Source organism: Dipodomys spectabilis, unplaced genomic scaffold (assembly GCF_019054845.1).
Source record: "Dipodomys spectabilis isolate Male_0828 unplaced genomic scaffold, ASM1905484v1 ptg000145l, whole genome shotgun sequence".
Classification (NCBI taxonomy): domain Eukaryota; kingdom Metazoa; phylum Chordata; class Mammalia; order Rodentia; family Heteromyidae; genus Dipodomys; species Dipodomys spectabilis.
Window position 1 is genome coordinate 3,049,524 of NW_024870822.1, and position 22,692 is coordinate 3,072,215.

The 22,692-nt window shown below is 42.5% G+C and overlaps 1 protein-coding gene and 1 pseudogene across 1 annotated transcript in view; both read right to left on the reverse strand.

Annotated features, from left to right (window-relative positions):
• Positions 1–12,950: 12,950 nt before the first annotated feature.
• Positions 12,951–16,394, reverse strand: LOC122117865 (annotated as a pseudogene).
• Positions 16,395–16,412: 18 nt separating this feature from the next.
• The window catches only part of Prr5l (proline rich 5 like), a 75,278-nt gene continuing 68,998 nt past the window's right edge, over positions 16,413–22,692 (reverse strand). Inside the window, exon 9 of the mRNA XM_042691444.1 lies at positions 16,413–19,138. Within this exon, the coding sequence (XP_042547378.1) occupies positions 18,744–19,138 (395 nt within the window). The 3' untranslated portion in view covers positions 16,413–18,743. The remainder of the gene's footprint in view (positions 19,139–22,692) is intronic.

Genomic DNA, 22,692 nt, shown 5'->3' on the forward strand with positions numbered 1-22,692 from the left:
TTTCTAATGGCTGCATAATATTCCATTGTATATAGATACCACAATTTTTGGGTCCATTCATCTGTGGTGGGGCATCTGGATTGTTTCCATATCCTGGCTATTGTGAACAGTGCTGCAATAAACATGGAGGTGCATGTATCCTTGTATACTGGTTCCTGTTGTTCAGGATAGATGCCTAGAAGTGGTATGAGTGGGTCATAAGGGAGGTCAATATTTAGCTTTCTAAGGACCCTCCAGACTGCTTTCCAAAGTGGTTGTATAAGTGTACATTCCCACCAGCAGTGTAATAGGGTTCCTCTTTCTCCACATCTCCTTCAGCATTTGTTGTTGACTGACTTGAGGATGTGGGACATTCTGACTGGGGTAAGGTGGTATCTCAGGGTTGTCTTTATTTACATTTCCTTCACAACTAAGGATGGTGAACATTTCCTCATGTGTTTCTTTGCCATTTTTATCTCTTCTTCTGAGAAATCTCTCTTTAGTTCCCTTGCTCATTTAGGAATTGGTTTGTTAGGTTTTGGGAGGGATTAGTTTCTTGAGTTCCCTGTATATACTGGATATTAACCCCTTGTCTGATATACTGCTGGTAAATATTTTTCCCAATTAGTTTGTCTTTCTAGCTTGGCTGCTATAGCTTTAGCTGTGCAGAAACTTTTTGTTTTAAGGTAGTCCCATTTGTCGAGTCTCTCTCCAATTTGTTGTGCCCCTGGGACTCTGTTCAGGAAGCTCCTGCCTGTGCCTATAAGTTCAAGTGTCTCTCCTACTCTGTCCCAGAGCAGATATTTTAAAAGAAATTCTAAAGCCAAGGAAGTCAAAGGATGATGCTATTTGATGTACTGAAAAGAAAATAACTGTCAACCTAGATTACTATAGCCAGAGAAGCTATCCTTCCTAAGTGGAGAAATAAAATCTCCCATGATAAACAAAAAACAAAGCAATTCATGATCATGCTGAAGACACTTCAAGAAATTCTACACAGAGAAGAGAAACCACAAACATTAAAACATAGGGGGGGAAAAACTCTTTCATTGGACAAGTAGATAAGAAAATTGAGTTTAGGAAAGAACACATTATAAGAACAATAAAAACTATACCGTTTTCAATAATACATTCTTTTTAATAGTAACTTTGAACATCAGTAATCTGATGGGTTGTAGTAACATAAACTGGTGGGTTGGATTAAAAAAAGTTGCAATCATTTTTTGCTACAAGAAATGCACAAGAGAAAAAGAAAAACACAATACTGAAGTAAAAAAGGTACAAAAAGATATTCAAACAAATGGACTTGAAAGCAAACAAAAGTAATTAGAATTTCGTTGAGAATCTGTTTTAGTAGGCATTCTTGTTCTTTTGATTAGCTTGAGTAAGTTTGTCACTCTCCTTTATCTTTTCAGTGAACCAATTCTTTGATTCTTTATGTCAGTCTCCATTTCATTACTTTTTGCCTCTATCATTATTGTTTCTTTCCACCTACTAATTTGGAGTCTGACTTCTTGTTCCCTAAAGGTATGAGGTGCATTTTTAGTTTTTTTTGAGATCTGCCTGTATTTCTAATGCCAACACTCAGAGCTATAAGATTTCCTCTAAGCACTGCTTTTGCCAGACCTCCAAAGTTCTGATAAGCTGTGTACCCATTTTAATTTGATTACAAGAACTTTTTATTTTCCCCTTTATTTCTCTGGTGATTACCTGATCATTCTGAACTATATTCAGGCTCTGTGTGTCTGCATACTTTTCTAGTTTACTTTGTTTTTGATTTCAAGATCTATTCCATTGTGGTCTGACAAAATATAGAAAGTTACTCCGTTTTTCTTCTACTTACTAAGGCATGTTTTATGTCCTAAAATATGATCTATTTTGACAAAGTTCTGTGGGCTTCTGGGAAAAATGTTTAGTTATGCCTTTGAGTGGAATATCCTGTAGATATTTTAAGTCCATTTGATGTATAGTTTCATTCATTTCTGAGATCTTGTTTATGTATTTGTGGGATCTGGATGACATATTGGTGAGAACAGGGTATTTTAAAGCACCACCATTATTGTGTTAGGATTTTTATTTTGATGTTCAACCTTTGGTGCAGATATGTTTACAATTGTTATTTCTTTTTAGTAGGTTGTTCTACTCAATACAAAATGGCTATCTATTCTAACTGGCTTTGCTAGTTGGATATAGAATCTCTCAAACTTTTTTTTTTTTTTTGGGTCCGGTAGTGGGGCCTGATCTCTTGGCCTGGGCACTGTCCCTCAGCTCTTCAGCTCAAGGTTAGCGCTCTACCACTTGAGCCACAGCATCACTTTCTGGCTTTTTTTTTTCTTTTTGATATGTGGTGCTGAGGAATCAAACCCAGGGCCTCAAGCATGCAAGGCAAGTGCTCTACCACTGAGCCACCTTCCCAGCCCCACATCTCTCAAACTTTTCTGCCTGGGTTCAAACCTCAGTCTTGCAGGTCTTAGTTTACTAACTACAGTAGTTAGGATTATAGGCATAAGCCACTATTGCCCAGATTTCTACCACATCTATAAAGAACAAACATTCATTCTTCTCAAATTTTCCATGAAATAGAAAATGAAGAAACCAGAAACTGGTCTCCTGTAATTCTAACTATTCAGAGACCTGATATTTGAGGATTGTATTTTGAAGTCAAACTAGGCAAAGATGAAAGCTAGGAGGGAAGAAAAGGTGGAGGAAGGAAGAAGAGAAAGAAAAGAAGAGGAATGTAAAATATACAACAAACTTAAAGCCAATATTGTACTAAACAGGGAAAAACTAAAAAGCATGTTCTTTAAATTCAGTAATAAAACAAGTATCTACTGTTATTTAGTATAGTGTTTGGATTATTCGGGACAAGTCAAAATACCCCTATTTGCAGATGATATGACCCTATATTTAAAAGATCCTACTTACTCCACCAAAAAAAAAACTTAGACCTTATAAACATTTTCAGCTAAGTAGCAGATGAATGATGGAACCTGAGATTATCACGTGAAATAACCCAGACTTTGAAAGGCAGGTATCACATATTTTCTCTTATATGTGGAACTAGACCTAAAGGCAAAATGATATAAATGTAAAAGGGGACTGCCAGGAGGGTCTACTGGCAGGGGGTAGATGAAAGAAGAGGGTGATTATGGGTGAGTATTATGGGAAAAAACTATATGCATGTATAAACGTGGAATAATGAAACACATTAAAATTATAAAAGGGGATACAAAAATGTAATTATTAAACTGATGTAGTTCAATATAGAATGGACACATACAAAATATTTTTTTCAATTCATTAATTTGAGATTGAACCCTTTGATGGTAAAGCTGATTCAAAGACATTTGAGGAAAAGAATTTATATAATCCACCTGGAAAACCTTTTTTTCTTTCTTTCTTTCTTTTTTGTTTTTTGCCAGTCATGGGGCTTGAACTCTGGGCCTGAGCACTGTCCCTGAGCTCTTCAGCTCATGACAAGCACTCTACCACTTGAGCCACAGCACCACTTCTAGTTTTCTGGTGGTTAATTGGAGATAAGAGTCTCACAGACTTTACTGCCTGGCCTGGCTTTGAACCGAGATCCTCAGATCTCAGTCTACTGAGTAGCTATGATTATAGGTGTGAGCCACGGGCACCTGGCAGGAAAACCATTTTCAAAACAAAGAAAATCAGAGTAAGATTACTAGGTGATAGACAAAATTAGTAATGACCTTTCATTTAATAAAACTAACTTTTGAGATATAAATTAATGTGTAATTCACAGTGAGCTCTAAAGTTAAAAAAAATTGCAAAGTCAGTATTTCAGATAATTGAATCATCTTTGGGTAGGCTTGTTAACTAATACTCCAGTTTGACATTGAGAGGACAAGCTGCTCAATTTTTAATCTAATTTCCAAGTTGCAAATGATTGTTTTTCACAGTACGTGGCAGCAGCAGAACACGAACTTAATAGACTCCACACCTCTGAGGGAGAAAATTCAGACTGGAGCAGATAATGTTCTAAAACAAAGACCAATTAATTCAGGAGGAGGAGTAACTGACTGAGATTCAGAATTCATCGGTAACCTCCTTACATTCTAGACATGAGCTACAGTCACTTCTTCCTGCTTTAAGTGATTTGTCTATCTTTAGTTATTTTGTTTAAAAACTAGTCATTTTGTAAGAAGATCCATTAGAAATTTACTAAGGTTTTTGCCAAGGTTTTTAACTTGGTGCTTTTTGTTTTTAATATAAAAATCCAGGTGTTTAAGGCTAGCTCTCTACCACTTGAGCCACAGTGCCACTTCTGGTTTTCTGGTGGTTTATTGGAGATAAGAGTTTCACAGAGGGGCTGGGAAGGTGGCTCAGTGGTAGAGCGCTTGCCTTGCAATGCATGAGGCCCTGGGTTCGATTCCTCAGCACCACATAGAAAAAAGCCGGAAGTGGCGCTGTGGCTCAAGTGGTAGAGCGCTAGCCTTGAGCTGAAGAGCTGAGGGACAGCACCCAGGCCCAGAGTTCAGGCCCCACAACTGGACCACCCCCCCCCCAAAAAAAAGAGTTTCACAGACTTTCCTGCCCAGGCTGACATTGAAACGGGTTCCTCAGATCTCAGCCTCCTGAGTAGCTAGGATTACAGGCGTGAGCCACCAGCGCCCAGCTCCAGGTGCTTTTTTAAAGATCAAAAACATCCTCTTATGTCTGTAGTTGTCCACTGGAGACAATCAAGAAACCTTATTTTAAGTAGAAAAACTGTGTGTCTCAACTAAACTTGAGTGTTTTTTTCATAACTTCATTTAACCTTTCAGGGTAGTTTAGAAATGAATAACTGTTGTGAATGAATACTTGAAATTTAACCACTTCTTCATTCCAGTTCCTTCTACTAATTCCATGTCAAATTAAAACTTAGTAATGTTTTGAACACACTTCTTTCAGGTGTTTCAATTCACTAACAAGATTGCCTTATATTCTATTTCTTCTTTGGGCTTTATTTATTTATTTTTGCGTTTTCCTCTTTTAAACCAAGAATATATCTTGTTTTTTAAATTAATTTAATTTGTATTTTGGGGAGTTAGAGGTTGAAACTGAAGTCCACTCAATTGCTTTACACATTTGTGAAAACACAATTAACTGTAAATATAAGATTTGTTTCTAATCTCTGTTCTATTAACCGCCATGCTAGGCTTTATAATAGGAACTTTTTGTCTTCATTATTGGAGCTATAATAAAAATTTGAAAAAGAGAAGTGAAAGTTCACCAACTTTGTTCTTCTTTCTCAAAAGTTATCTGAGTTATTAGAGCTGTTTTGAATGTCTATATACATATTAGAGTGTGTTTGTACATTTCTGCCAAAAGTCTCCTGGAATTCTGCTCAGAATTGCATTGCAGCTGACCAGAATTCCAGGTTAAGGTTAATTGTGATACAATACTGAGACTTCCAATTCAGGAACAAAAACATGTTTCTCCACTTATATGAATGATCCTTTGCTTTCCTCAGAACAATTTGTAGTTTTCACTGCATGAGGCTTAGACTTCTGCTAACTATATTCCATTTTATGCTATCATAACTAAATATATTCCTAATTTTACATTCAGAATTTTTTTGTTTTTAAACTTCAGTTTTATATCCTATGGTTTTGTTGTTGTACTTAACCATTAGTTTTAAATGGAATTTCTGAAGGTTTTTATTTAAGATCATGTTACCTGCAAATGAAGAAATGTGTGTGTGTGTGTGTGTGTGAGTGTGTGTGTGTGTGCATGTGCATGTGCACATGTGCCTGTAGTAGTGCAGGTGGGCATAATTAGCTGTGTTTTGCAGAAAAGGAAACGGCAAGTTAATTTGCTGAAGACTACCCTGCTAGTTTAGCTGGGCATAGCAAAGTGTCTGATCACTTTGTGGTACTATTTGCTCACAGAGTGATAGAGAAGACAGGGTGAGCTTTAAATCCAATGTGGTGGCATTTGGTTTCTCCATGGATCTGGCTCCCTATCTCATGCTCACTGGATCCCTGGTGGCAGGTTTGGAGGATGGTATCTCTTGGCATTCACACTGATTTCCCTCAAATGCAACATCTCCTATGTAGGAAAACAGGGGCTGTGAAGGGTTACCTGGCCAGCTCCTGTCTTTCTTAGTGAACATAATTCTGCTTGGTGATCTACATTTTCCAGAGTATAGGATGAATTTTCAACAGTGGTTAAAATCTCTCTGAAGCTAGACTGTCTTGCTTCACATTCTGATGCTTCCATTTATTTATTATTACCTGAGCCTTGGATAAGTTATCTTGCCTATGTCTCTGTTTCTCCATGTGTAAAATATGAGTAGTAGTATTGATCTTGCTACATTATGAGATTTAAATGAGATAGGAGAGATAGCACAAGACTTATACCAGCCCCTGGCCAAAGTAAAGCCTGATTAAGTTATTATAATTACTTGCTACCGAATTAATTCCTTTGGGTAACTAGACAACATCTTGACTCTCCATCACTCCAGCACACTATGCCCACAACTTTAACCTGCTTTCCCAGTAGGCATTTGCAGTTGTCTTGGTAGGTAGTGAGGGAAAGGCAACACAGGGCAATAATCCTGGATAGCTTCAGGGCACAGAGAGACCTCCAACTCCAGGGTATTACTTTAAGAAGTGCTTCTGTTTGGTGGTTTCTTCCATGTTTTCCCTACCTACCCTGATGACAGGTGCATTTGATGCTCTTCCCACATACCCCACCCCCCCCCCCGGGATTCCAGAGTTCCTTGTACATGAGCTTATTACCTGTCCCCCTTTCTGTACAGATTTATGTTTTAAGGAAAGATCAGAAAGGACGAACCAGATTTTTTCTGCTATTGATCCCACTCATTCATATATGCAGCATTGTAGACCAAAATTATCTCTCCTGTTTCCAGAGAACTGCTGACCTACCCCTGCCCTCCACTTAGAAGGGGCTATAATCTGAAATGATAGGGGAGGTCACCCTCAAATAAAGTGGACCAAGATGGACACTTGACTTTTGAACCAGATAAGTCTGGTTCTCAAAATTTGAGTTAGGCAATTTAAAGAAATTGGAGCTGTACTCTGAGAACTTAGACTCAGGTTGGGATACATTTTTGAAATCATGTATATAGAAGAACAGAGCATTTGCATAGACATACATACATGTGTGTGTGTGTGTGTGTGTGAGAGAGAGAGAGAGAGAGAGTGTCATCATAGACAGACTCCTATAGTGTTTAATGGTTTCCGGGCCAGAGTTCCTGAACTTCCTTCAGAATGTCTGCCCTTGGGTTAAATAATGGTCCTGAGCCCTCAAGCCCTTTCTGACTAGTTTAAACAAGCAATGTGCATTATGATACTTACAAATAGAGAACAGTGATTAAAACTCTTTGGCAAGAGATCAGACAGAACTAGGTTTGAATCCTGTCTCTGCCATTTTCTAGTTGTGTGACCTTCAACAAACTTCTCTGCAATTTAATTTCCTATCTAGTAAAATTGGGGCAATCAGATTTACTTTATAAAACTGCTCAGAGGACTTATACAGAACAACTAATGTGAAATGCTGAATGAAGGTATTGCATGGCTTGCAGTTGATGAATAATAAATGATAATTCATATATTCTAACACTTCATGTATTATAACTCATATCTCTCCTTTGAATTGACCTTTTACTATTATGAAGTATGAATGCTTTAGCAACTCCGAATTTCTGTTGTTAACGCTTATTTTATATGGCATATCTTTTCCCATCCTTTTATTATGAATCTTTGTGTTTCCTGATATTTAAATGGTATCTCTGATGAGCTGATTACTATTTTTTCTCTCACCTTACCATTTTTTTTTTTAAGTTTTGGGTCCAGTCGTGGGGCCTGAACTGTGGGCCTAGGCTCTGTCCCTCAGCTCTTTAGCTCAAGGCTAGCACTCTACCACTTGAGCCACAGTGCCACTTCCAGCTTTTTTCTTTTTGCTTATGTGGTGCTGAGGAATCGAACCCAGGGCCTCATGCATGCAAGGCAAGCGCTCTACCACTGAGCCACCTTCCCAGCCCCCATCTTGTTTTTTTATTGGCTTGTTTAGTCCATTTACATCTAATATAATTACTGATGCAGTTGCAATTTAAGTTCAACATCTTGCTTTGGTTATGACTCTTGTCTTGGGGTGAGGCCCTGCTAGGATCTCAACAAAAGTTGAAGATGTTTGCCAATACCTCCCACCTTGGCATAGCCTGAACCAACATCTTCTTGGTGTTATTTTGGAGGTGAAATTGGTTCAAGTGGCCATCCCATCTTTCCCTTTCTGCCAATTTCTTTTATTTCTCACCTTGTATGCTATGTTAGCATAATCATCTCAATAAGATGAAAAGCTTATCATAGCTCCCAGTTTTACATGTTTCAGATCCACAGTTTCTTGGCTCTGTTGTCAATCCTGTGGTTAGGAAAGAGCATATAGGAAAGTAATGCTTCTTTTTGTTGTTGTTGTTGGTGGTGGTGGTGGTCATAGGGCCTGAACTCTGGGCCTGGGCACTGTCCCTCAGCTCTTCAGCACAAGGCTAGTGCTCTACCACTTGAGCCACAGCTACACCTTTTTCTGCTTATGTGGTGCTAAGGAATCGAACCCAGGGCCTCATGCATGCAAGGCAAACACTCTATCACTGAGCCACCTCCCCAGCCCAGGAAAGCAAAGCTTCTTGCCTTGTAGGATCATTATCCTTCCTTCCTTCCTCCTTCCTTTTTTCCTCCTTTTCTTTCTCTCCTTCCAATTCACATACATCATGAAGCAAAGTTCTTCTTATCTCATGATGGCTTCCTTCTTTCCTTCCTCCATTCCATCCTTTCTTCCTTCCTTCCTCCCTTCTTCCTTTCCTTCCTTCCTTTTTTCCCCTTTTCTCTTCCTTCTTTTTACTGGGATTCAAGCTCAGGATCTTGCAGGTGCCACACAAGAGTGCTACCACTTGAACTTTACCTCTGGCTCTTGAATATCTGCTTCAAGGGCATGCCTCCGGTGACCTAACTTCCTTACACCAAACCTCACCTGCCAGTAGCACCACAGGCTGGCAACCAAGCCTTCCACATATAGCTTTTGGAGGACATTTAAAATCCAAACCCTAGCATATATTCAGCATAAGAATCATTCAACAACTTAAGGGGAAGGTGTATGCAAAATTTTCACTCACTCATATCTATTATTTACCCTCAAGTTCAGCTACTCTGACAACTTTAAACTTTCTTCTAGTCCAGAAAGACTGCTGTTTTCCACTAATACTACTCCCTCCAATCCTCAACCCCCAAGTTACTGGAGAAAATACTCTCAGGGGAAGAGCCAGGATGTTTATAAAGTTTGTCCCAGGGGTTTGCTTTGTATCAGTGACCAGAGCTTCTGAAGTCCAGCCTGCCTTGTGAACTCTCCACTTCTTCAAACAGTTGCTTTTTGTATTTTGACTAGCTTTTATCATTATTTTGGCAGAGAGATTAATCAGATGCAAGCCAATTTCCTGTAGCCATCACCAGAAGCCTTATGCCATTTCCATTTATTAAGCCCTTCTCAAAACTGCTCAAGTGGGTGGCAGAAGTTCTCAGGGCAGTCAGCTGATTTGATTCACCTACAGTCTACAGCGAATGGAATGACCTCCTAAGTGGGACCACAAAGAAAGCTAGTTGAGACATTTGACTGAAATCAGGTTAAAATTTAGGCATTTGTGAAAGAGTTCTATGGAACTGGGAATATGAAAGAATTGAAGACTTTATTACACTAAAGATATTTACAGTTGTTTAGGATTCCTCTCAATGTTCATTATACCCAGCCCCAGAGGAGCCAAAGGAAGTAAAAGCGAATCTAATGAGTGATTCAGTGAGAAAGGCATTCTTTTGAAGAGGTAGACAATTTCACAGTACAGACACAAGGGCTATACTGTACTTCTGAATGCTGAAGCCATTGACTATGAAACCATAATTGGGCCTTACTGTTTGTGGGTGCTCTGGTGTAGCCTATGTCCTGTAAAAGCAAGAGGGCTGAGGAGAAATCACCATTTCTTCTTAGGTGGAGATGAGAAGACTTGCTCTGAGTGCCTCCAGCTCTGTTTACTCACCTAAGTGGATAACCTTGGCTACCTAGATTATTATCTCCCCTGATGAGTGTGTAGTTTTTCAACTCTGGCTCCATCGAGGTGTAATAAGAGGGCAAAATCCACATCAATTCTTCCAAAAGAGAGTTTAATATACACATTATTAATCATGTATTGGGCAAATAATATAGCAAAGAGGGAGTGCAGAGGATCACAAAGGTGATCACTACAGAAAGTATCCACTATCCTTAGAACTCGGGAAACAGAAAGAACTGTTTCTATTGAAAGGTTAGAATGAACCCAAGGGCTAGGCTTCAGACTTCAGAAGACAGGCCGGGGCCTCTGGGGCTGGTATGTTTTATGGAAGATATTAAGGCTAGTTCTGAGAACGCGGAAAAACTGCAAATAGGAACTCACTGCTGTTCCTGGAGCCAATCCCTGCCAGGTGATGGTGACAAAGACAGGATGCACCCATCTCTTCTAACTCTCCCAGCATCCCCACACACACCTCCCACCAGCTTGTGGGGGAGACACCACTGGCAGAGCCTATTAGGCACCCAACTGACATGCATAATGTGATTTTACGCAATCTCAGTCACACCATCCCAACTCTAGAAAGGGGCTGCATCTGAGAGACAACAGCATAACCAGCCAACTCTCCAGGAAGATGTAGCTTTAAGTGCAGAAAGACTGAAAAACAAAGCTAAAGCACTAATGAATATTTTTATGTTAGGAAGGAATTTGTGAATAGTCAGTGCTATAGAAATGTGTGATATTTTAGAGAATGAAGCTTCCTGGAGTGGAGGTTTTATAACTCTACTTAAAATGTGTAATTGTGAATTAATTTAGACTTGTGGTTTTTTTATGGTGACATCTGAGTTTACAGCAAGTAGCATAAAATCATTTAATGGGACTTTAGGTTTCCTTTATTTATGAGCTTATTTTATTGGCTTCTGTAATTTCTTAGGTTCTGGGGTGGTTTTGCTTGCTGTCAGAAAAAAATTGGAGTATTTAAAAAAAGAAATAAGCATATTAAATTTATAAATTCACTCATAAGGGTTTGAAGTGCTGAGCTAAGCTTGTGCATAGGACCAAGCATTATTCAAAGGCTCCTCTGAAGTTATTGTTAAAACACACTAGATTTATAAATAGAATAAAATTTGTAAGCTGAACTTAAAAGCCTGAAAAAGGTGGTTGAATTTGCTGGTTGAGTCTAAAGACAACATTGTTTTCTTATTTATTACATTATTAAAATTATTAAACTATATAAATATGAATTTTTAAAGCCAATTTAAAACTGGTTTATCATTTGGCTTAAAGGGGGCAAACCTACTGAGACATCTTTCCCACATAAGAAACTCACTAGCTAGTCACCAGAGGCTCATACCTGTAATCTAGCTACTCAGGAGGCTGAAATCTGGAGGATGGTGGTTTGAGGTGACTCTGGGCTGGAAAACCCAAGAAATTCTATCTCAACTTAACCAGTAAAAAATGAGATTGGCAAGAGAGTTCTGAAAAGTTAGAGTATTTGAGGCATTGACCATTTGTTGCTTGTTTCAGAGCAGAGCAACACGTGATGCTAAACCACCTGGTTGTGTGCCCTTATAAGACCTGCAAATCCTTAGCTCGGGGCCCTCCTCCTGGACTCCGCTGTGTCTGAGTGTAGGATGAGGCCCCAGCTGCAGCCCCTTTAAATAAAACAGCTGTAGAGTCTGACTCTCGGTGGTCTTCTTGGTGGGGGTCCTGCGACCTTGGCCTAACAGTCCAAGCCTAGTACTGGCAAAAAAAAAAAAAAGAAAGAAAGGAAGGAAAAAAGAAAGAAAGAAAGAAAAAGAAAGAAAGAAAGAAAGAAAGAAAGAAAGAAAGAAAGAAAGAAAGAAAGAAAGAACGAAAGAAAGAAAGAAAGAGAAGGAAAGAAGAAAACTCACTGTCCAGAACACAGGTATCACCTTTCCCACTCTCCCTACCCTGAGTAGTCCAGAAGTAGCTGTTGAGGGAAGAGTAAGAGGTACAGCTTTGGCCTCAGCCTCTCTGAAAACTGTAACCCATCACTACCTACCTATGCACCCAGTTAGCCATTCTCTCTCCCTCCTTGATATCCAGCAAGGAAAGGCATGACCTACCCAGCTCTGTCTCTTAAATGACATTAGCCTGAGTTTCTTCCTCTGCAAATGGGAGGAGGAAGTGATAGCTACCTTGCAAGGACATAGTGAGGAAGAGCGTAATGTTGCCCAGGAGAACGGTAGAGCTTTAGTCTCGCCTTCTTTGGGATCCTGAGTGCTGAGAGAGTCCACTGACCTGGGACATTCCCTCTTATTTCTTGGTAAGAAGGAACCTTCAGAGAGATGGCTTGTGGCATATAATACAGGCTTGTCTTCCTCTTCCTCAGAAAGATGTTCTAGATGCCAAAGGAATTTCCCAACATTCAGAAAGAGGGCAGGACAAGAAAGAGGCCACTGGCTCTGTAGCAAAACAACAGTTAGTTCCTCATGGGCAGAGTTAATTCTCTGCAATTAAAGGTCCTGTAAACTGTGACCACTGGGTCTCTTGGCCACAAAGACTCACCTGGAGCATACTTAGAAAGCATGGGAAGATCCTGTCCTAGAGAGGAAGGAAAAGGGTGGAGATGGGTCACATGTGGAATACATGTGACTCAGGACCGTATCTGTATTGCTAGTCCTAAGGCATACAAACATAAATCCCACAGGTCCTTTCCTGGAGGAAAGCACCTGAGAAGGTAAAGAAATAAGTGAAGGAGCAGTAGGAGAGAGGGAAGATGAGAGCTAGGCAGGGGAGGATTAGGGCTTACAGGGGAATCAAAGTAGCCAGAAGGCCCAACAGTGCCTAGAACCTATGAAGGAGCGGGTGGTGTCGATTTTATTGGAAACCAGGGGAAGATTTTGGCTTTTTTTTTTTTTAAATAAAGGTAACCAACATTCATTTGAATTTATTTTATGCTAAATTTATTCTTGTGCCATGTTTTTGTTTCTCCAGTTTTTTCAGGATACATTTTCTTCTGTGTAACTTCCTCTCCTGGTTTAGGAACTATCTGCTCCTTTTCAGGATCATCTCAGTGTGGCAGGAGGAGCTCATGTATGGGTTAATCCTACCGTGAACGCTGTGAGTTCCGTGGCACGTCTCGGGTGCTTTGTTCACCTGGATGTGTTCAATGACCAGGGAGTCTGCAGCTAAACCCTTCAGTTCAGCATGATTCTCTGCATTCTTAAGCTTGTGCAGCAGAAATTCAGCACTCATTTGGGGCCATCAACAGCCCATTGTTTAGCCTGGACACACTTGCCAACTCCAACATTATAACACTGGAATGGCACACATTGATTCTTTAAAATGACATCTTTCAGCCTGGTAGAGGTGGCTCACACCTTGTAATCCTAGCTAGCTACTCAAGAGGCTGAGATCTGAGGACCATAGTTTGAAGCCAGACCAGGCAGAAAAGTCCCCAGGAAACTCTTATCTCCAATTAACTATTCAAAACAAACAAAATGAAACATTGAGCTCTATGGCTCAAAATGGTAGGATGCTAGCCTTAAGCCAAAGAGCTTGGAGACAGCACCCATACTGATAGGGGGAAAAAAAGACATCTTTCAGATACTTGGTAGCTTTTTAGATCTGCATACCCTTGATGGCCTCCACTGTGTCTCTGGTGGTCTTAAAAAGTGAACATGAAGATTTGAAACTCGTGACTTGCATGATGTTGTGGGGTTTTCTGGGTCAAGAGAATAGCGAACTATTTTCACAGATCACTTCAGGCTGCTTACAGAAAGAACAAAAACCAGGAAAAGTTTTTTCGCTTACAGAAAGAACAAAAACCAGGAAAAGTTTTTTGTTTTTTGTTTTTTTAACCTTGCCGGTCATGGGGCCTGAACTCTGGGCCTGGGCGCTGTCCCTCAACTCTTCAGCTCCAGGCTAGCACCTTACCACTTGAGCCACAACGCCACTTCAGGCTTTTCTGCTTATGTGGTGCCTCATGCATGCAAGGCAAGCACTCTGCCACTAAGCCACCTTCCCAGCCCCCAGGAAAAGTTTTAAGCAGAGGAAGTTTTATGCAGAATCACCATGGGACCACCCAGTCTCCCCTGAACAGTGAGACCAGCACCTGCATGCTGTAGTCTCATCTTTCTGGGGTCTCGAGGAAACCACAGGGCTGGTCTCCCTCCCTCCCTCCCTCCTTCTCCCCCCCCCCCCCCCCCGTCAGTCATGGGGCTTGAACTCTGGGCCTAGGTACTACCTTAGCTCTTCAATTCAAAGCAAGGGTTCTACCACTTGAGCCACAGCACCACTTCCAGTTTTCTGAGGGGTTTATTGGAGATAAGAGTCTCAAGGACTTTCCTGCTCACGCTAGCTTTGAACCACCATCCTCAGATCTCAGCCTCTTGAGTAGTTAGGATTACAGGCATGAGCCACTGACGCTTGGCTGGTCTTTCTCTTGTAGGAACAGAGGGGCATAAAGTGTAGCACCCACAGAAGTCTAGCTGGGGAAGTCACAAAGACCAGAGGGAATGTATTGGAGAGGAAACCAGCCCATCTCTAGCTAAGGTGGGAGTTCAAGGGCATCCCCAGACTTTCAGAAGAGCCTTAGCTGACTGACTGCAGCTCCTTGAGCAACACCAACAGGCTCACCCTTCGGGAAGACTATTTTGTCTATTTTGGTTGCTGTTATCCCCACCTCCCCAAGAGATTTCACTGAAATGAGACCCCCCACAAATAAACAGGTGGATAAGGAATTTCCCAAGTAGTTCAGGTGATCTGATCCACAACTTTCTACCCATAAAGGGCCATCAGCAGTGAAAGAAAAGTCTGGGTCCTCAGAATCTATAACATTACAGAATGAAAGGGATTTATAGCTGTGATTATGTACCTTAAGATGGAGACTATCCTGGTGACCCAGGGACCTAATAATCACTTGGGTCTGATAAAGCGGGAGAGTGGTATAATGCAGACTGGAGACACTCACGCGATTTACTGCTGGCTTTGAAGGTGGAAAAGGTCAGGAACCAAGGAATGTAGGAACAGCCTCTAGAAGTTGGCAAGTAATCAGATGGTATTGGTGATGAGGGTTATTTTGGCAGTTCTGGGTTTGAGCAGGCCTCCTGTTTCCTAGACAAACTCTAACACATGAGCTACTCCTCCAGCCCTTTTTTTAGTTTTTTGTTTTTGCTTTTTAGTTACCTTTTAGATAGCATCCCATACTTTTGCTGCAAGCTAGCCTCAGACTATGATCCTCTTCTCAGTGCCTCCTGTGTAGCTGGGCACATGCCACTTCTTCTAGCATCTTTGTTGATATGGAATCTCATGAACTTTTTCCCCTGGTTGGCCTCAATCTGAAGCCTCCTGACCTCTCTTTCCCAAGTAGCTGGGATTATAGTCATGAACCAATGTACCCAGCCCTGTAGAACTTCCAGGCAGTAACACAGTCCTGAAAACACTTGAAGAACCATGTTAGACTTCTACAAAACTGTGAGATAATAAATTCATTTGATGTGGTAGTAAAGGTGGACTGTGTAAGTCTGGATCCCTCTTCATTGAGTTCTCCTCTCAGATTAACATCCAAAAAGGACCTCTTCTAGCCACTCCTGGTCACATTCTCATCATCTCTATAGTCATGGGCTCCAATCTTGATCATTACTTGAAATGCTGCGTTGACCTGATTTCCAGCTTTCCCCACTGCTTCCAGGGAACAGGTCTTTGATTATTTATCATGCTAAACCAAGCATCGAACAAAATGCCTACCCACAGTGGAAACTCCACAAAGTATTTGATAGGTAGATGAGGGGGTGGATGGATGGATAGACTGACAGATGGATGGATATGGCAGCATGCTAACATCATGGACTTGTCAGTGACCTACAACATCGCAGCATGCTCAGTGGGCACTTATCTTAGTAGCAGCCTATAAACTCAGCAAAAATGGAGAATTATTAATCAGTTTCCAGCATACTTCTTCCAACACTCTTAGTAAGTCTTGCAAGGTCTCCAACTAACGCTGCCTTCCTGAAAGTATTCATGCAAAGTAAGATACAAATTTACCCTGCCCAGTTCAATCAAAGGGGAGTATGAGAGGAGCAAGTCTATGAGTGAATACAGCAAGTGCCCCCTCTAGGTCAAGCACTCAGTGAAGAGACCCCATGTTTGTTTTCAAAGTGGCCTTGCTTCTCGGATGTCTCGGTATTTTATAAACTCCACAAATAAGCTGTTTCTCCAAAAATTGACTTGCCCATCCAGTCCAGAAGAGGATTGTTTACATTTAGCTGACTCTGGAGAAAAGGTAACAGGAAAAGGGACAAGGTAGCAGTGGCAAGATGAGCAGGTACCTGGAGACCAAGGGCAGGAAGCACCCAGAAAATTCAGTCAAGACAAAATTGAGGCACGGCATAGGGTAACACGTAAAAAATGGCATTTATTGGACTTAGTTTGGATACAGACAATATGAACTAGAGTTTTGGTTTGTGAACACTCAGGAGTCCGGAGTGGTGAGGGCTTCCTGTTATCAAACCTCAGCTACAGGAAAATCCTGGCACAAAATAATGCAAATGAGACTTCATCTCACAAAAGGGAGGAAAAGTGGTTTGAAGTACTGCAGGTATCATTCACTCTTGCAGTAGACCCCAAGAGCCAAAATGCCCATAAATATCCATGAAGTTTTTACGTGTACAGCGGAAGTATTAACTGTACTAGTATCAGGTGTGCACAAAGGTAAAGTTGTAAACTCACAATCAGCAGCAACAATGCACACAAGTCTGTACTCTGACACCCATTCCCAACCTGGGAGCTTCTACATGTAATTGATGACTGCTGTCCTCATGAGAGGCACCTGAGATCTGGCAACAGCATTTTCAATATATTGTTAACCTAATCAACCCAAAAAGCAAACCCAAGCATGGTTAATTACTTTGCCTGGATCAATAAATAGCCGCCTGAAGTGTGTGTATACAAGGCCCTAACAAGGACAAGAACTTGTAACAAATCCTGTTACTGTTACCTACTAATGTCCCATTTGCTTATGTATGTGTAGACTTTACACAACACATACACAGATTTCTTTGTTTGCAACTCTCAAGAGATCTCCTTTGGATGTTTCCATTCCACCATTCTTGTAGAAGGATGAAATTGAAACAACTTTTTAAAAACAAAATGTCCAAGTCATAAGTCATCTAAAGCATAATTCTTGTCGTAATGCAGGTCTGCACTCAGAAAAGAAATATCAGGACTTAGATGAGGTTAGGTTTCTTCTGCTGGCAGTTTACATGGCTCCTCACACTTTCTCAGTCCCCTTTGTAGTAATATTGGATGATGAGGTGGTTTCTATCTTGAGATTTCATCAACAAAACTTACAACAATTAACAGGATCTCAAAGACCGCCATGGGCCACCAGAAAGGACAGAGGAGTTCCCCTCTCCCCTTTTCTGGAGCTGTTATCAGCATAGACAAATACAAAGAGGATAGGGACTGAATGGTGATTAAAAAAAAAACAAACCCAGACCGGGAGGGAACAGAGGCTTTGGGATATATAGGTAAGGACTAAGAACAGTACCACAGCCTGCTGTCTCAAATAGCAGTTTTGATATTAAATCTCTGTCCAAGATCTTCCCTACATCTCCCTTGTCTCCCTCAACCAAAAAACACAATTCTCTGCCCAGAGAGCCAGCCCAATGCAGCTTCTTTTCAGAAACCATAACACAAATGCAAGTTGTTCCCAACTTAACTCCAGTTGTTCCTAGAGGCTTGTGGACATGAACCCTCTCTCTACCATAGAGATTACTTTGCTCCAAGCCATTCCTCGTATTTCTTTTCTCAGAGCTCTATTTGTCCGTGAACTTGAACACCTACGTCCTTGGAAATGATCAGTGCAAGACCCTATGAGCAAATATTTGCAAACAATCTTTTGAAACAACACACATTTTAGAAATTCAAGTCAAATCCAGGTACAGACTACTTGGCAGATGTCAGCCAGCCCTTCACACCTACAATGGGAATGTGGTCTGTTTGTGAAAGGGCAGGATTAAGGCACCAGCGACCCATAAGGAGTTTAGTCCTTGATTTGGGGAGGAAGCTTGAGAGGGAAATACAAAGACTTTATGACAGATAGGGCTCTATAGCCTCATGGCTCTTTTGGGCCACAGGCCAAAGACTTTGGTGTAGGTAGCATGTAGTATCTGGATGTAGGTGAGATGGACTGTCATGCACTAGTGGAACAATGAATGCTTTCCCAGTGATTCTAAAACTACAGTAATGAGGATGTATCCCAGGGATGCATGACAGGAGTTGTAGTGTTCTTTAATTCCATACAAATCTCTCTTTTCCTCCATAGGACTCTGCAGGAGCCTGAAGGAGAACCGCAAATGCCCAGCACACTATCAATTGGTTTGTGTACGATCCAGACAACCTCCTGCTACATTAATACCAGAGGCACTGGGATATATCATTGGAATCAGCAGGCAGTCCAGTACGAGAGAAAAGAGCTTGGAGATGAAGATCCAAGTTGGAAAAACCAGGCTGGAAGTGGGAAGGCAAACAATAGGCAGTTAGGTCTGTGTGTTTGTAAGGAGCTGGTCCCAAACACCAGAATGAAGAGGTTTACAAGAGTTTCCCCAAATGCACTTAGATTGGGTCTGTTCTAAAGGAAATAAGGCCTCATTGCCCAAAGGAAGAGTCCCCTGGCCATCCATGGGGTTGGGCTGTCTTCCTCCTGCATGCACAGAAGTAGCTGGGAAATCCTGGAGGCTCAGCTCAGGGAAGCACAGTTCAGCTCCGAGTCTTCCTGGCTGCCGCTGACTATCTCCTCCAGTTCGTCAGGACTGTCTGGGATGCTGGGCTCGCTGGAGCATTGCCGGTGGGGTGGGGTGAAGCTGGGTGGCAGAAGCAAGCACTTGTCCTCACTGCCAGCCTCTTCCCCCAAGCCTGAGTGCATCATGCCGGCCATAGCCAGCAGCTGGATGTCCGAGTGGGCGTTGGCCACCGTGTGCCGCCGCACACTGCCGCATTTCTCCAGGTAGGCCTCTCCTTCCTGCTCCGTCAGTGGCGTCAAGGCCATCTCATTCAGTGGCCGGCTGACAGTGGCCATTGGAGGGCCATAGTTGAGGAGAGTCACCTTGGGTCGGACTCTGGAATATCGCCTAGCTGCAAGGGGGGAGGAGGGACCAATCAAGTCTGTAATTGAGGAGGGGGTAGAGGTCATCAGAAATCTCTCATCAGTTGGAGGAAGAGAGAAATGGTGGCCCAGCCTTTGGAAACAGCTTTAGGGAGAGCCCCACAGACATGCAGGAGGTCTGGTCATGTCCACATGTGTGACTGTCTTATAATTTACCCACTGTACCTGCTCCTGCTCCGGAGCCACTCTTTCCCCATCAGAGCTGATCCTCAAGGACTTCCCCCTACCCCCATGGATTTTCCTCTCTTTCCAGCTGTCCCCCCAAGCCTCACTGGATGTGTCTACATTCCATTTCAACCACTTTGTCTGAAGAGGTACTGAGTAGTTGGCTTGGTCAGCTCCAAAGAAGCTTTTGGCTCTGTTCAGAATGTGGCATCCACACTGCTAAATCATAATGCTCAGTTTAATCCAGAGGAAGAAAGGACTATGGAGAACATTTCCTCACCTATACAAGCAAGCCAAGGCAGTGGACCATCCTGCCGATCATGAACCAGGGCACTAAGGGCTCTCACCTCCCACCCGAATGATGTGCCGAGATCTATGTTCAAATCAAGCCTGGAAGAATAGCTAAACTCTAGGGATAGCCTCCAAAGAGGCAGGGCTGGACTCAAGTAACTATAAAACCACTGCTTCTGAGTATATACCATGTCCCTGAAACTATGCCAAATCTTACCATGCATCTTTTGAATCCTCTTAGAAATTGAATGTAACTAATTATATACCATTAGCTTCTGCTTTGCAGATGAGAAAACTGAGTATCAGAAGTAATCACAGGTTACACAGCTAGAATATAGTCAAGCTGGGACTCAAACAAGCTCTTTCTCTCTCCAGACCTCACTCGACCTGGAGGCCCAAGCAAAGCCCATGAATAACTGTAATAGGCACAGGTCCTATAGGAAGGGTCAAGCCAGTGGGGTAGAAAAGGTACCCTGGGACAATGCCAAGGAGGAGGCACATTGGAGGATGATGGAGAACTATCAGAATGGGTAGAGGGTGCCAGATAACTTTCTCAACAATGGGAACAGCTTGAGCAAGTTGTTGAGACAGGTGTTCCTCCCAGGCTGGCTGGCACAGGGAGGCACAGAACAATGGAGATGTGCCCACTCAGGCCGGATACGTGTATCCTAGGAGGGCGCTGGGATGTCAGATGGAAGCATCTGTGACATGGCAGGCAGGATGGGGAAGTGCTTCAGGAAGAGGCCTTGGCAGGCCTGTGAAGGATGGGTGAGGACAAGTAAGAGATGAGAACTGAGGAAAGCCAGGAAGAGGGCCGAGGAAGCCTTTTCTATAACAAATATGCATTTTGAGTAGAGAAGGAAAAAGAATGCTAATATGAGTAAAGATGACAGGTAATCGGGTGTACAGGGGTAGATGAAATGACAGGGGCTAAAACAGGAATAAAGTCCTAAGAGTTAACACACAGGCCAGTACTTAAGCATGCTGGCCACAGTTCTAGGCTTCTTGTGATTATAATGAATTAAATCAGCACCTAATGATCATTTTATGAGTGGGGAAATTAAGGCATACAGGGATATTAGATGACCTGTCTTGCAATTACAAAGGGGCCTGCACTGGTGGCTCATGCCTGTAATCCTAGCTACTCCGGAGTCTGAGATCTGAGGATCACAGTTCAAAGCCAGCCCAGGAAGGAAAGTCCATGAGACTCTGATCTCCAATAAACCACTCAGAAAAACAGAAGTGGCGCTGTGGCTCAAGTGGTAGAGTGCTAGCCTTGAGCTGAAGAGCTCAGGGACCAGAGTTCAAGCCCCACAACCTACAAAAAAAATTACAAAGAGATAAAATACAAGGAGATTAAAAAAACAACCAAATAAATAAAGCTGAAACTGGGGCCCAAGCATAAGCTGAGTGTCTAAACTGGGCAACCCTAGGATGATGGGAGAGGCTAGAGAAGAACCAAGTGGGTAACTGAAGTCCAGAGAGAAGATTCTCACAGGAAGAAGCAGATCAAGCAGCAACCTCCATTTTCCTTGGCCTCTCCCCACCTTCACAGGGACTGTGTCAATACAGAGGCCTACAGTCTGGGGCATATGAAGATCATGGTATGTCCGTGTACCTCCATCTCAGGGCAATCCCTGACCCATGCTTCTCCTTAACACTCCACTCAGCCCACACAGTCTAAGCTGGATGAATGACCACTCGTCAGTGTGGTCAGGAGAGAGCAAATTTGAAAGGGTGGAGATGCCAGAAACAGAGCTGCAGAAGGCTGAGAACAGGAAGCTTCAGCTTCAGGACTCTCTTTCTTCCTTTCACCTCCCTGTTGGCCAGATTAGACCTCTCCCCAGCTGCCACAGGCCACTGCTTTCCATGGTGCCCTTCCTGGATACCTTGAAAACCCAGAGAGGGCAGCCCCCATCCCAGCAAGGAGAGCCTGGCAGCACCAGCACTCCCAGGAGATGCTGCATCCCAGCACACATACACACACACACACACACACACACACACACACACACACACACACGTGGTGGGGGTGGAGGTCCACTGTCCCAGAAGCAATCATTTACCCAATGTCCAATATGTTGTAGGTATCCCAAACAAGGCATTTCACTGATACAATATGCTGATATTTTTGCAGAAGGGGATCTTGCAGTTGAGGGGTTACATGACTATGATCATGGTCTATGATAAAAAACCAGAGCCAGGCATCTGTAATCCTAGCTACTCAGGAGGCTGAGATCTGAGCATCATGGTTCAAAGCCAGTCCATTCAGGAAAGGCCCTGAGGCTCATATGGCCAATCAACCTGCTCAGAAAACAAAACAAAACAAAAACAAAAAACAGGAAGTGGAGCTGTGGTTCAAGTGGTAGAGTACTAGCCTTGAATCAAAGAAGCTCAGGGACAGTCCTGAGTTCTAGCCCCAGGACTGGTAATAAATAAATAAATAGCAGGACTCAAACTCAATGTCTGCAACAGAGTTGCTGCTCACGACCTTCACATGGATAACTGCTAAAACAAGGTTGTGTAGAAAGTATCCAGGCAGAGTCACAGAAACTACCCTGCAAGTGCAGAGGATGACGAGGAAAAGTGAACAAGGATCACAAGGTGGATTATTGTAGACTGACTTCTAGACTGGACTAATATGCCACATATTCACTTACTGGGGAGATCTGTGTAAATCCTGGTATACAAAGAACTTGTTCCTTGCTCTCAAGGAGCACATGGTCTAAGAGGAAGACTGACAAATAATCAGACAATGGCCACACAGCATGACAAGGCTTTGGGGGTCCAGGAGATGGAGAGTAGGAAGCACATACAACCTCCTACCTGGAATGGTTCTCTGGGAGTCATACCACCACTACCTGAGAGCTGTCACCCAGCAAGTAGCAATACCGGCTGGCCCTGCCCTAAGACAGAGCACTTTCCTCCTCCTGCATTCCCCCAGTGGAAGGACAAGGCCTCGTGTTCAGCACTCTGCAGCTCAGAGAACCTAAGTAACGGATTCCAGGCCTCGACAGTTATGGCTGTCAAGGCCCCCTATCTTCACACACTGCTGCTGCCTCCCTCA